The 16,241-nt window shown below is 26.6% G+C and overlaps 1 protein-coding gene across 1 annotated transcript in view; it reads right to left on the bottom strand.

Moving 5' to 3' along the window:
- LOC107453668 (transcription factor E2F6) overlaps positions 1-16,241 on the bottom strand; it is a 41,687-nt gene that overhangs the window by 14,592 nt on the left and 10,854 nt on the right. Inside the window, exons 2-6 of the mRNA XM_071187666.1 lie at positions 12,809-12,914; positions 9,691-9,779; positions 8,075-8,199; positions 4,341-4,485; positions 2,556-2,663 (exon numbers count right to left, since the gene is read on the bottom strand). Of these exons, the coding sequence (XP_071043767.1) occupies positions 2,556-2,663; positions 4,341-4,485; positions 8,075-8,199; positions 9,691-9,779; positions 12,809-12,914 (573 nt within the window). The remainder of the gene's footprint in view (positions 1-2,555; positions 2,664-4,340; positions 4,486-8,074; positions 8,200-9,690; positions 9,780-12,808; positions 12,915-16,241) is intronic.

The following is a 16,241-nucleotide window of genomic DNA, read 5'->3' as shown; positions in this document are numbered from 1 at the left end:
TTAGAAATCTTCTTTTCAGACGGTAGCAAAATTAATGTCTTAATATTTAAAAAAAAATTAATTTTAGCGTAACTTGTCCACTATTACTTATAAAAGTGCAGGCCATATGGCTAGATTCTTAAGTTCTGATAAAAGTTTTATGAGAGATACATTTGCTTTAAAAATTTCTACTTTGGTTCGCTACCACTAGAAAGAATTATTTTCAAAATCCTCATAAGTTGGAGGGTATGTATAATATCCACTATTTATACACTGTTTTGCAGCTAACTTGTCACAACAGTGCTATACTATCAGTATTATTAAATTGAACATTAAGGCAACACACTTAAATAAAATAGGAAAAGAAATGCTGGATATAATATATTTTTATAATTTAATTGAAAGTAATGATAATGACCACAATATTAAATATGTTATTTTTTTAATAAAATATTTATGATTTAGCATTTGATCATCAGCATTTAGCATCAATTATTGAAAATTAATGTTAAAAAACCATGAAATTTCTATTTCATAATTCTCTTTTAAAAAATAAAGTGTTCCCTCTTCCAAAAATAAAGATTTATAACAGGGGACTATTATTCTTTACAGACTATAACTGGATATGCTCCTTTCTAATATAAGTATGAAAATTGAATTTAACAAAAATGAAGATCAGAATTTAAATAAAATAAGTCAAAATGGAAAAGTGCTATGAGCAGTTAAAACCAAAATTGTCTTAAGTAAACAATTTTTATAAAAAATATGAGAATTTAAATAAAAACCAAACAAATTTTAATGATACGCATGTCAGCATAAACAGTACTTCATCAGGGCACAGACTGCCATGCTTACATACTGGAGCCTTTCTGTAGTCAGTGATTAAACCGAGAAATGACTGCCCCCAATGCCATAATGGAAATAAAATTCAATATCCAAAGAAACACTATTTAAAATGAATATTACTTAAGTCAAAGTATACTAAGAATAACACGTCTACATATAAAATCAACAGAGAAAGTTAAAATAACCAAAATTGGCAGATCCTCCAAGATTGGCAGATTTTTAAAACAATTAAGTGAAATTAAAAGATATGGATATGTTCCTTTCATAATTTCTGTTTAATTCATGGGCAAAGACATGTTTAGCTGTGTCATTTTTGCATTAATGTTACCAATATACTCCATAGCACTGCATTACTTTAGCAATTATTTGAATTTATGAATCAATAGCAAATCTAAAATTTGTAGGCATTGAAGTTTTGCAGTATTAAAATGGAATTAGTTTATCACCAACTTATGGAAATTGTTAACACAAGTTACAAACATTCCGGAGAAAAAAAAACTTATTTTTCTAGGCTGATTTTATTGAATTTTTCTGATTTTAATATTTGATGGCATATATTTCATCACTAATTTTTTGGTTATGCCATGTTTTAACATAAAATATATTATAAAACATTAATGTGTACCTTTAGAATTGAAACTGAAAAAAATTAAACTATCAAGATTATCAGATTTATGTTTAAGAATCTAGATCAGATTCTAAAATAAACACTTATTAATTTTTCCTGACTTGTTTGGTAGTTTAGTTTAATTCCCTGATTTTTCCAGATTGATAAAATTTCATGTTCTCCCTGTTCTGTAGACATCCAGAAGAAAAATAATCTTCCCATAACTAGAGGTGAAGATAAGTATTTTAATTGAACAAATGATTTAGTTAATCAGACAGATAATTAGGAAATTGAAATGTTATGTTTGGCATGTTTTGGCTAAAAGGTCATTAAATACTTAAAACGATTCAAAAGATTTTTTTTCATAATAAGGAATTGAACTTTCAAGTTCGATGCAAGTTAGGAAAGAGCTGAAAGAGGGAGGTAAATCTTTTCCAGGGTATATAATTATGTTAATATATCTGATTTTAAAGATAAGTAGAAAATAAAAGAATTGTTGACCTATTAACTTTGAGAACTATTTGATAATGCTGAAACTACAAGAATTAAGAAAAATTTTTAGAATTAAGATGGATTATTGTTGCTTTAAATTAACTAAAAATTTTATTACTGCACTAATTTTAATTTATTCTAATAATCAAGCTGGGATTAACTTGCTAAATAACGGAAACCAAAAATAAATAAAACAAGACATGTAAATCTAAAATTTTATTTTGTAAGCAATGTGACCGATGATGAAATGTCAAGACATATAATTAACACTAATAAAAATATTTCTGAATTCCCAACAAAAAAATTATAACACTTTAAAAATTTACATTTTTATTTCAAATAGTTTTATTTTAAAAGCTTTTGTATGAATGTTATTATCTTTTAAAAAATTATTTTTAAAAAAAGTATAATGGTAAGTGGTACCCAATATGTTTTACTTTAAAAAAGCTTTGAAAATGTTTTCTGAAATATTTTCTATTAAGTGTCCGCTGTTAATAAATATCTAATAAATTTAGTATTTAATATAGGTCCTTATATTGCTTATTATAAGCATCATTAAAATGTTTTTATAAATGATATTTTTTTTATATTACATGCATATAAAATATTATAAAAATCATTAAACACTTACAGTAGATTCTAAAACTTGAACACTGGGTGCCATATTTACACCAATGAGCAGACTATTTGTGAACTCCTCTATACTTTGTATATCATCAGTAGTAATATAATGATACTTAAATAGTAATTAAGGCAAAATCTCAACTTAATCTAATAATAAATAAAAAACAAGAATAACAAAAAACTATTTCAATGCTTATTCTAATAGGTAGAAAAGTAATTCATTATATAAACAATTTAAAGACAAACTCTTTCATTTCAATAAAGATTGAGATTTCGTGGTCTCCTGTTACAAATGTTTTCTGAAGGAAGTTTTTGGAAAAATGTATTTGAACTCGTCCAAGGTTTTCACCTAGAGAAAGCTTGAAAAGAGGATGTAAAGGGTACTCTACTCCTAGCATTCAAACTCATTCATGTGGTAAGAGAACGCACGTGGCCAACAAATTGAAGAGTAATTTAAAACACCTTGTTTTCCAAATGTTAGTTTAACACTTTTTTGCCAATATAAGTAGCCTTGCTATTTTTCTCTTTTTTTTATACTGTTGCATTTTTGTATCTTTTCTACATTTTTTCATTAAATTTGTTTAATAAAGTCATAAAATGTAAAAGTTTAAGTTTAATTGTTTTTAAACAATTTTTTTTTTTGTAAAAAGCTTAATTTCAAAGTAATTTCCTAAATAACTAAGTTCAAAACAATATATACATACAATGTCATGCTAAAATCTCGATTTTACATCTTTTTCTTAGAAAATTTTTTACTGTCTCTTAGATAAATTTTTGAAGATTCAGTTTATATTCTTTTAATTCCTTACAGATTCAGAAGCTAGTTAAAAAACTAATTTTTATGTAATGCTTATTAAAAAAAATAATGTTCATTTATTTGCGATTTAAATTTAAGCATTGTGATGTTTTGAAAATAAATTTTTCGTCAGTTAAGACTTTAAAAAGTATTTTATGAATTAATATCCAAAATTATCACACTTTCCTTCAATCTTTAGACATTTAATATTTTTTTGGATTTATGATGGAAAAAAATGTGAATTGATTAAAAAGAAAAAAATTTAATTTTAAGTTTAGATTGTGATTCCTTAAACTTTTTACTAGAAATGATAAAACTTTCATATTGTTTCATCAAATAGTTTTTGAGCTACGAGGGAAAAAAACAATCTTAGGAGAAATTTTCTTAATTAACAACACTAATTTTTTTCAATATGCATATTTAGATATAAATAAAAACAAATTATGCAATTATAATTTTTTTTTAAATTGCTTTATGTTTAATTCATTTATTACTGATAAAAGAACAGAGCTTTGCCCTGCATTTAATTCAATAAAATAACCTGCAAATTCCTCCTTCACAAAAAAAAATACGCTAGTTTGCTTATGAATAGTCAAAAAGAACGGCACATTTTATAATAATTTAACGCTTTTCTATTGCAAAAAAATGAATGGATCAAATCTAAATTTTAATGGTACAGGAGCTAAAATCAGACATAAAGCATGAATATTTAAATAATAGGAACTTTAAGTAAAGAAATCAAAGTGTTATAAACAAATTCTGATGGAAGAAAAAAAAAAGACAAATTGGAGTGCTTTATGGCTATAAATTACATATATCCTCTGTTGGGATAAATGTTTAAAATGATAAAAAAAAACACATTTATGTTAAACAAAGAAATTATAGAAAAAAAAATTTCGGAGAAATAAAGACAATAACAATATCATTAATTATGTAAACTAATTAACAAAAACATTCACATTCAATTTAAAATTATGTTTTTAAAAAAGGATATTTCTTATCTCTTTCTTTAGCAGAATTGATTTCACATTTCATGTGGTATATTAACTCATCAAGTTTATTTTCTTTAGCTTCCAGTATATCAATTTCCCGTTCAAGTTCATACTTTTTCAGACTTGCACAAGGTGATGATACTCTTCCCCTAAAGGAAAATTAATACAAAATTATTTACAAATATTTTAAAATCAAAGATCTATTTATTGTGCATTATAAAAAAAAAATTTACGGGAAAAAGAGATTAGGAATATAATTACTTACCTAATTCACATTATTTGTTAGAGTAGAAAAAAGGTAATACAGTAATCAGAGTTAGAAATTACAAAATAAAAAGTTGCAGGTCCTTTGAACCAGTAAGCATTATTATGTACTGGTCCATAAACAATATAAATGGTCCACTCGAAATTTAACATTCTATTCGTACATCACTCAAAATCATTTTAAAGTTTCATAATAAATTAATTTATTAGTTTGCTTTGAATAAAACTGGATTAATTATAGCAAATCGATTTAACAGATGAATAAAAAACTAAACTGACCGTATAAAAAAATAAATACTCTAAATTGCAGCTATAATCCAAATAAAATTTATAAAAATAAACATCAATATTAAATAATAATGCATAGTATGCAATATATTTGTTTTTTTCCTGCATCATACTCTAGCTATTCGTAAATTTTCAGCCACTGATTTTGAAATACAGGAGATCATTTATTTTTCTCATAAAGGATATCCATTTCATTATTCTATGTATCATCCAGCTATTTTCTTTCTTTTTTTAAGGTGCTTAAATTCATTAAAATTGTATTTTGTAATTTAAAAATTAAATAAATTCTATGATTAACATTAAAATTCAAAATTGAATAAAATTAACTAAGACATGTCGCAGAACTGAAACGTTGAATTATTCCACAACACCCTTATCTTTATCACGCCATTTCTACTGATTTAAATAGCAGTAGTTCTATAATCTATTTAAAACAGACACATTAGTGGTTTCACAGACCAATGATAATTATTTCATAGTGATAGGGGTTTTTGTGGTCTCAGACAGTAAACCACTAATAATTTCAAATGCTGAGTAATTTTTTATTTAAAAAATGATCTAACATAAGACGCCTAAATTTATAGCAATAACAAAAGCTATTAGAAAGGAGTAAATATAAAATCCACTAACAGGAACAATTTACAACACTGATAAAAACAATTAAAAGTAGGAACATAAGTAAAAAATAAGTAATGCCTACAAGCAAGGTATCAGATTATAGCTAAGCTCTTTGTGGACACCTCTACTATGCAGTAGCCTGTGACGTGGTAAGGCAATGGTGCTGTGATAGCATTTATGTGGAGATACCTCATGTTCTCATAAGCTGGTAGCATTAGGATGTTTTGAAGCATACTACGTAGAAAGAGTTTACTGAGGTAGGAACAGTGGTTCGCTGACATACTCAAGGCCATAAAAAGGCAATAATGCCGGAGTTAGACCGTTATTTGAGACTCTAACCCAAAGGGATAGGTCTGTTGCAGCAACAAAACGATCTTTACAATCTGTATAATGCAGCAGGAACTTCCATTTCTTGGATAATAGTTGCCTAGAGACTTAATGCATGTAGTCTGCTTCCCCTGCACAGCCCCTTGGTTTATGAACCAGGGTTTCTGATCCACCATAAACCCCAAAAAGAAAAAAACCAATAAAGCCTGGGCTTAAATGGTTTTTATAAGCATAATCAAAATCTGCCTTTACATAAATTATTTTTATTTGACTAATATTAATAATGATATTACATCGTGATTCCTACGATTTTGCATTCAGCGAGGATCTAGAAACATGTTTAATAAAATGTAAATGGAACGACGACAATGCTGTGGCAACAATTGTTACTAATTACGGTACCATTTTGCCCTTTTTAAATGCCAAACGATACAGTCGCAAAGAAAAGAAGTTGTGATTTCACAACTTAACATTATTTCTGATTAAAATAAGCATATGGGAGGTGTAGACCTACATGACAATGTCATAGCTAAATACCGCATCAAGATAATAGGTAAGAAATAGTGGTGGCCATTATTTACAAACATCATTTTTAGCATTATAGTAAATTTTTGGAAGCTACATAGAATTTCAACTAGCTCAAAAATATCATTTATAGACCCAAGATCTTATATAGCAATTGCCATATTAAAACCTGAATCCAAGAACAATCCATTTGGTGAAAGTACATTACAAGTTACCCATCCAAACAAAGGTCACTCATCATCCGCAGCTCTACCAAAAAAAAGTACGGACTAATAGAATCAGGAATACAATAAGTGAGCATGAAAAAAAGCCTGCAGATGACGTAAAGTGTGCAAAAAGTGTACTTATGCATCAAATGCAAAGACCATTTGCATTCAAAATGTTTCGAATGTTTCCATTAAAACTATAACCATTGAACTAAACGAATTGTTCATTGATCTGGCCAATGGTGCGTATACGCACCATTTTATTTCTTAAATAACATTTTATTTTTTATGCATGAAACTTAGTTTTTTGTCTTAATAAATGTAATTTAAACATATTTAAATGAAAATAATACCACACTTCAGAAAATTTCTATCCTTGGCCTAAAATGGGTTAACAGAATTACCAAATGATGAAAAACCAATGAATGAACAAGTGTTCATTTACTGGAATTTTTCTATGTTAATGAAAATAAAATAAAAATTTTAATTTTCATGTACCTTTAGTCACAATATACATCGAATTCTATTAAAATTACAAAAAAGCATCTTCTAATCATTGATGGAACAGGCATATTTCTTCATAAGAAATAGATTTCCCAGTGAATGAACAGTATGTGTGAAATATGATTTTACTTGGCTCTAAGATAATTAGTTCTGTGATAATGAGAACACCAAAAATTCTGTTAAAAGTTGTAGGAATAATTCCTAAAATAATTTCATTTCAAAATGCTAATTTTAATAGCCAAAATTATGAAAAGAATTATAATTTATTTTCAATTATAATTTATCTTTATAAATGTGGTAATTAATTATATCAAATGCTATCAACTTAATAATTTATGTTTACTAATCAAAAACTAAATAAATATAATAATAAAAACTTGAATAGAATATTTCTTTGCTGAATTTTGTGCCAATAATTAGCTAAATTATAATCCTGATTAGCTAAATCTTAATTAGCTATATTTTTCAATATTAAAATTAAGAACCAGAGAAAAATAATAACTACGAAGAGGATTACAATAATAAAATAACTAAAAAGAAAGCTTTGTCTAATTGCTGAAAAGTCCAAGACTTAAAAAAAGTATTAAAAAATTTTTCTCTATTGCTAGAGTATGTGATAAAATGAAACTATGCAGTTTTATTTCAAGACAAAGCAAAATTATACTGTTTGTCTAATTTTCATTGAGCTTATAAGGTTCTCTTTTAATTGTTTGGTTATTGTTTTTTAATTTAATCCCACTAAAAGTTTGGATGCTTCTTCCTGTAGAATGTTAATGAAGACTAATTAAATTTTTTCTCAACATTTAAGGTAAATCAAGATTTGATTAACTTTATTAAAAAAAACTATTCGTTTCTTTAATTGTTTTCACCAGCCTATAACAATTTACATGATATATGTGTGTGTGTATATATATATGTAAATATATATATATATATATATATATATTTCTCTCTCNGATATATATAAATTAACTAATATAAAGTTAACTTGGAAATCAAAACATACATCCATTGAATGTTATTTCTTGATGTTTTCTGAATTAAACCAGCACCTTCAAGAACATTAGTAATATCATACAGTCTTCTTTTTGGTACAGACAAGAGTGAACAAGCAGTATTTAAATTAATAACCTGAAATGAGAAGTTGAATTTATTTTAACATACAAAAAAATATAATAAATTTATAATAGTTGTTTAAAAGTATATCTACAATAAAAGTATTCTCTTTCTCTAATGCATTGCTACAGATTTACGCATTATACACAGATTTTCCATTTATTTTCGACGTATTGTAAGTATTCCGATATTTTAATACAATGTAATAGCAACATGAAGAATTCAAGAAGTGTCAGAAAACTTAAAATTTTTAAGTTGCTCACTGTTTTTAATGTTTTTTATTTTATTTAACTTGGGTGAATTTTCATTGCAAAAAACGAAAAATAAATCTTTTCCTATTTAAAATTCATGAAACCTCTAATAATTCAGGAAATAGAAATAATATCTCAAGTATAAAATAACAAATAAACACTGAATCTTATTTTATACTATAATGGTTTTATTTTAATCTTTGGTTTTTGTTTAAACCCTTTAAATTATCTTCAATTAAAATATTTAATTTGAATTTATATTAATTATCAAAATATGTAATTATTGATTTATTTTTTATACTTTTATTCTGTAGAGATAACCTAGTTATTTTTATAGTTTTAATTTATTTTAAAACGATTTTTTGTGCTAAATAATATGACAAAAAAAACCTATTTCTTTTATGCAATTTTTATATTTTTTTAAATATATCAATTTCAAAAGGGAAATTTTTTTTTTCCTTTTAAAGAACTTTTTTTTTTCTTTTGAATAAATTTTAACAATTTGAAGTATTTTTTAAAATTAAAAATATTCAATTTTCTGAAAATATTACTGATAAATTTCAGGTTTACAGATAAAAAAAAAATTAGTGCTAGTGTTTAAATAAAAATTTTGTTATTTTTCGTTAACATGTCTAATTACGCATGCTGCCCTTTGTTATTCAACCTGCTGTGCAAGTGGCTCTTCACTCAAAAACGTTTTGCACCCCTCGTTTAGGGTACGCAATTTCTCATATATATTAATGATGTTTAAAACTTTTTAATGATTTGAAGGACCAACAATAAATTACAAAAGGAAAAGTGTTTTCGAACACTCTATGACAAATAATGTAGCAATAAATTTGTAACTTGTTACTGTTGTTTTGGTTATTATATGCAACAATTGCACAAAATTTCTTAAGCCTAACTTAAATATTTATGGAGATATGGACATTGTTCGTCCCTCAAACTTCTAAAAGCTTTTAACTTCATTGATATGTATGAGAAATCACATGATCCAAACCTGTCTGAAGTTATAAAATGGTTCTTTCAGTATTTCTTGAGAAAGATAAAAAAAAAAAGTTATAATATAGAAGTGTATAAGAGTGTCCATAACAAGAGGTTTCACTGTATTTATAATCAGCAACTTCTAATATTTGAGCATTCATTATTTTTAATAGGTCTAATAATATGGACCTGAATGTATTTAATAAGTTTTCATCCAAAATTCTATCCTTCCCCCAAAAAGCAGTACAAAGATAAAACTTAAATAACCTACACCATCGTTTGCTTCTGCCAACAGCTTAAGAAATTTTTTAGTCAGTTGTCCAAGAGAGGTATCATAACGTGGCTTGTCTGCAGTCTTAGCTGTAGAAAATAAATTTTTCATTATTGAAACTATAAGCAGTCATGCACACAATAGTCACTATTTTTAAAGTGATTACAATCTCAAAAATGATACAAAAAAAGAATAAAAACTTTTCAAAAGTCATAATTTTTTCAATGACCTTTCTACTTAAACTCTGCATTTGATTTTACAAATGAAAACAAATTTTTCAGAAGACATTTTTTTAAAACATTGACCAAAGCTTTGGAAGAATTTAAAACTGAAGAAGTTAGACTTTAGTTGTTATTCTCTAAAAAGAAAATTATTACCTCATAATTATCCAATTTAAATGGATAAATAATAAAAATTAATAGAAAATAACAAAGATAAAACTTGGCTTAAATAAAGATTGTTATGATTTAAAGATCACAGGGTATCGTAAAAATATTTAAGAAAAACGTCTTTTTGATATTTTCACTACTTATTTGAAAACTTGGAGTGAGTAATATTCCATGTGCAATGTAATTTTCATCAAAAGACCAAATTGCAATATTTAGTTTACATTACAAACAGTGGTATTTGGTGAACACTTTCATGAACTTTTCAGAATTCATGGGCAGCACTTTAATACAATTTCAACACTGAACTTATTTTGGGCCAATTAACATTGCAGAGCATTGTTTATAAATATTTACAAAAATATGAGGGCTGTTTTTTAAGGTCTGTTTTGTTGTGTACACTAATAGGTGACACTTGCATCGCAACAAGTACTTGCTGCGTGTCTCGGCATTAATTGGGAACAACTGTGCTCAGTTACAGCTGTGTATGTATCCTGTGCGGTCAGTTATGTGTCTTTAAAAGTTTTAAAATTAACAAATCACCCGCCGCGTATGAGGTACGGTCAGTGATGCATTTTTAGTCGCCAAAATACCTGTCTGCAGCATACATTCACCGATAGATTCCTGAAGCTTACGAAGCTTTCTTCTGGCATGCTGACAGAAAATTTCGCTACTCCATGACAATGACTCTCTCCACAGCTCAGTCCCGAGCTTTATTGGCTCTTTCAGATTGGACATTTTTTGGACCACCCCTCATCAGCCCAGACCTTGCACTAAGTGATTTTCATCTTTTCCAATGTTCTAAACATCGCTTTGCCAACAACCAGTACAACGATTACAAAAATGTGAAAATGGTCGTAACCTCTTGGAAATCAAAGCAGGCAGCAAGTTACTATGTAGAGGGTATTCTACATCTAGTTGTAAGGTATGATAAGTGTTTAAGCAAAATTGGCAACTATTTTGAAAAAAAAAAGAGAAGCATATGTAGAATCAAAAAATAAATTTGCTTCATGAAAATTTTCTTTCATTTGGTTTTTATTTTCAAACCGCCCTTATTTAAAAAACAGTCCTTGTATATAGCACTCTGACTTCAAAATTTATCTTTCCATCAGAATAACTTATACATTATATCAGTGACTGGTTATTTCTTCAAGAAAAAAATATTTATTCCTTACTTTTTACAGAAAACAAAACAAAAATAACGGCTATTCTCATATATTTTTTTTTATACCAATTGCTGAATAATACACTACTAACTTTTTTGGAACCATATGTTTATTTTTCACTTCATGAGTAATGTTTAATGTTATAGCTCTATAATTTTATTTTCAAAAAATAATCAAAATGTAGCTTCTACCAGCTTATCAAAATATTTAGGGAAATTTTGATAGCACAAGAACAGATGCTTGTTCAGTCAATCCCATTCTTTTAATACAATATGACATCAATCATTTCACTTGGATAATGCATAATAATAATGTTTTCATTAAAAAGTAATTTTTATTGATTTATTTTTTACAGAAAATATTTGCAATTTTTAAGAAAAAAAAATGTAGAAAATTTAATTTTTTGAAAAATTAATTTGGAAAGAGATATATAATTAAGGGGCAGAATTCAGCCCACTGAATTTTACAAAGACTGATTTCAGTCCCCATGACTGAAGAGTGACACCCATGAGAATTAAACTGTTTCTTAATCTAAGTTTTACCAGGAAAAAAAAAAGCTTTGTCATTTTTGGAAAGATTATAAAAACTTAGTATATTTTCTGTTATAATCATGAATAACTTTAAAAATTTCTAGAGTAAATAAATTAAAAACAATCATGTGCTAGCTTAATTTTCTTGTTCAATATTCCCAGAAAATATGAGACTAAATCAAAACTAAAACATTCACTTCATTATTATTATTAAATCATAAGTTTTGCATTTCTGCTTCTTCTGTATTCTTATTAGATTTCAGGAAGATATTGTTTCTCAGGCATGCATAGTATTTTTTACTAATTTATCACTTTCATGATAAATTGAAAATTATGAGAATAACTCTTTAGCATTAGCTACAAAAATCACAAGTATAATAATTTATTAAAACATCTTTCTCCTTCACTTTCAACTGAAGAAAAAAAACAAAAAGGTGTAAGACCTCTAAAGGAAAATGGCACACAAAGTTTAAGAGTTAATGCTAAAAATTATTTTAACATAAACTAGAAGTTCTACTCGCTGCTTGCTATTGCTCTCCAATCCCCAACACACTGTTAACACTGTTCTGCTTTGTAATCTGAGCTTTATTTTAAATAAATATTTGGAGCATTTCCTACATACAATCTATTTATTAAATTTTTCCATTTATTAGTTTCCATTCCATTTATTAGTTTCCATTCCATTTATTAGTTTTTATTATTCCTTAATCTTTTTGTTTAAAAGTAAAAATTTAACAAATTTTAAATACGACTCATTCTAAACTATATTACTCTATAGAAAAAGTGAAGCAGGTGCCGGCTATGAAAGTCTTAAGTAGAAAAGTAAGGCAAAAACTTTAAGCTGAAGAATGAGAAAGGGTTTGAAATGGATAAAAAAATAAAATTCAATACAAGTACCCAGTCTAATGTAAACTTTCTTTACATGTATATTTGGATTTTATTTTTTTATTAAAAAAATTATGGACGGAACTTATCTTTTACCACATATCTTTTTCAATTAGAATAATCTGCTACTTAGGTAAAACATTTTACATACCTTCAAAGTTTTTAGAATTGCCTCTTTTACGAAGTTTTCTTTGGTTTCCATTAGAACTGTCCTTTTTTGATAAGCCAAAGGTATGCAAGTCAAGTTTTCTTTTTGCCTAAAATAAATTAGTATACATTGAAAAAAAATTTTAAATCAAAAGGAAAAAAAAAAAACTTTTCTGGTTTAAAAGCTGATAAATCAAAGGATCTATTGTAAAAATGTATTAAACATTCATTTTCATGAGTGGAAACTTAAAAACTATTTCATGCTGTCTCTAAAATTAAATGTCTTTAAAAAATGTCTCCTTAAATTTAAAAAAAAAAAAAAAAGGTATATGAATGAATTCAGGGTTCAAAATAAGAAATCATTAGTCGGAATTTTGACATAAACATTTAAATTGACGCCTAGAAAATTCTACCCGGAGATCATTTTTACTCTTATCTCTTAAAATACCTTTACTATTGCGGTTCAACAACTGACCGAGTTATTTGACAGGCGGAAAGTCACGAGTATGATGTCACTAGCTCTGCGTGTCGCCAGGTGTCTAGAATGGAGTGTCTAGGAAGTAATGGAGGATTACTCAAGATTCAAAATAAGCAATCATAAGTCGGAATTTGTACCTAAAAATTTGAATTGATACCTACAAAATTGTACCCAGAGATAATTTTTACATCTAACTTTTAAAATCCCTTTACTCCTGCGATTCAACTGCTGACTGAGCTATTTGATGGGTGGAAAGTAACGAATATGACGTTATTGGCTTTGACTGTCGCATTGGCTGAGTGTCCAGACTGGAAGTATTGATTATGTCGTTAAACACTTAAGAGTCTCCGAGTGTGTTGAAGGAGAGAAGTTTCTTATCTCTCATCTGATGCTTTAGACACTGAAATCTCTACTTCTTTTGTCTGGGTTAGAGCATTTTCATTCTTAAACAAGCTTAAACACAAGTATGTGAACTCAGAAAATTATGTATATTATTTTTTGGATGATTTTCAACATAAAAATGAGGAAATCAATTACCTCTTATTCTTCACCAATAAATGGCACTAAAAATAAACAATGAAAATTGATAAAAGTCTTTCAGAATAGTTTCAAAATTGTTTCCGTAAAAAAAATCTGATGAGAAGAAATTGGAAAAACAAAACATAATGCAAGTACTATCAGTAAATGCAAAAACAATTACCATTACTAGAAATGCTGGAGATCATAATTTTATTACAATTGAATTTAATTTAATTTAATAAAAATGTTTATAATTTAATATTTAATAATTTATAATTTAATAAATATGTTTCTATTATATGTCCTGTTATGAATCTGTCATTGTTGGCGTTATTGTCTGGTGGTCTAGGACTAAGATGAGCTCAGTCAGGTCTAGTCTTAACAGAGTGCAAAGAATGGTCTGTGTAGCCTTGTCAGGCTGTCTTTGGACCACTCCCACAGCTGCTCTAGCGAACTTACTTGGGCTTCTCCGGGATAATCTACGCATTCTGAAAAACATTCCGAAATGTAAAAAAATTCCCTTCTTACAACAAAAATATTATTAATTTAAAAATTAATTCCGGAAAAAGAATCTTATTTGTCTTAAAAATATAATTTATTCAAAGAAATAAGGTTAAAATACACAAAGCAAAAAAAAAATTATTTTAGTTTTATTTCCAGAAATAACTTCTAATTTCGGTTTTGACTGCCAGCAAAGCATACAAAAAAAATAATAATAATTAACTTCATTTCTAAAAATTGGAGATTAAAATTTTAAGAGTTTTGGAAAGCTAATAAACTAAACTTCGAATATGGATAGCAAAAAAAATTATAGAAATTTTCGTCAAAATTGCTGATTTTCATCCAGTCGGATATCATAATAATTTATTTTTGCCTGAATTAAAATAAATTTACCACCACATATTTAACAAATGCATAGGGAGGAAAAAACCTGTTACCCAATAAAAAAAACTAATACGAGACAAAAATCTGAGTCTTCACTTTTTTTTTACTTGTTTAATCTTAGTAAAAAAAAAAACACTGTACATGGCTTTTTATTTGTCTAGAGTCAAAGAGATAAGAAAAATTCAAATTAGAAATAAAAGTTTAATATGGTTGTTAAAAATAAAATTTGGATTGCTCTTAGTTCCAATAATATAATTTTTGGAATTATTCACATTCAAATCAAGGAGTCTGCATTGTATTAAATACAGACAAAAGAAATTGAAAAATAACCATTAAAATAATGGTTAGTTAACATAAGAAAAGCAATTCTCTCAAGTAAAATAAAAACATTTTTCTTTTTTTTTACAATTTATCTCAGCCATAATCAATGGCATATAACCCAGTGACAAGAATTCGAATAAAACAGAGAAAAAATTTAACTAATTATATTATTTGAGATGGGTTCAACATAGCCATCTTCTAAGAGCATATAAAAACTATAAAAATAATTTTCTTTGCTAAAGTAGTTATTAATAATAACAGAACAATCCTTTAGTATGGAAATAAAACAATAAATAAATGCTTATAAAGTAAAATATTTTTTACAGACAGAACAAGAGTGAAGTTTAATAGGCCTTTGTAAAATATTTTTTAAGGACTATTTATTTATTCATTAAAAGAACGGATTGAAAAAAGGAACGTATACCAACAGATTTGAATTTCTGATTAGCAAAATATGGGAGGGGGTCGCAATCTGGGAAATATTCCAGTAGTAATCCCAGTAGTTATGTCAGGAGAGGGGTCAGAATTTTGAACCTTTAATGATAGTTTTACTTTTTGCATAATTTCCCATATCCACGCGAAAAATAATTTCATTTAATTATTTAATTTGTATTTTACTTAATAGTTGAAAAACTTATAATTGTAAGTTATTCAAATTTTTACATCATTTTAAAGAAAGTAATTTTACAGGGCGAAATATAAAATTTGAGTAAACTCAGTTAAATAGTTCTAGAAAAAACAAATTTTAAATATACTTCCTTAAAATTTGATAATTGTGTAAATGTAATGATTCCTGCAGATAAACTGGTAAGCGTAAACAAAAACAACAAACTGGTAAACAAAACATATTTTATAAAGAAAACTGATAGAGCAGAAAAAATTGAGAATTCTATCTCTTGTTAATTCTACAAAGCATTTTGGTTTTAAAGAAATGATATAAATACGCCAATATAAACTTATTTACACCCATTATGTGCTTAATAAATTTCTTATCAAATTTTCTAAAGGTAACAAAAGTAACAAGGAATTTTTCGCATAATAAAGTGTTTGTAACTTTTTTATGACTGACATTTAATAACCTTTTTTGAAATAATAGTTTAGATAAAATAATCATTAATTCTTATTTGTAAATGTCTTGTGTCCTTGTCAGGTAAGAAGACTTTAAATTCACCATTCTATAAAACTATTAAAATGTATCAAGTTTTCTTCCATAAATATGAAAAATAGAGATTTT

This window comes from Parasteatoda tepidariorum, chromosome X1 (assembly GCF_043381705.1).
Source record: "Parasteatoda tepidariorum isolate YZ-2023 chromosome X1, CAS_Ptep_4.0, whole genome shotgun sequence".
Classification (NCBI taxonomy): Eukaryota; Metazoa; Arthropoda; class Arachnida; order Araneae; family Theridiidae; genus Parasteatoda; species Parasteatoda tepidariorum.
This window is presented reverse-complemented; position numbering and strand designations above follow the sequence as displayed.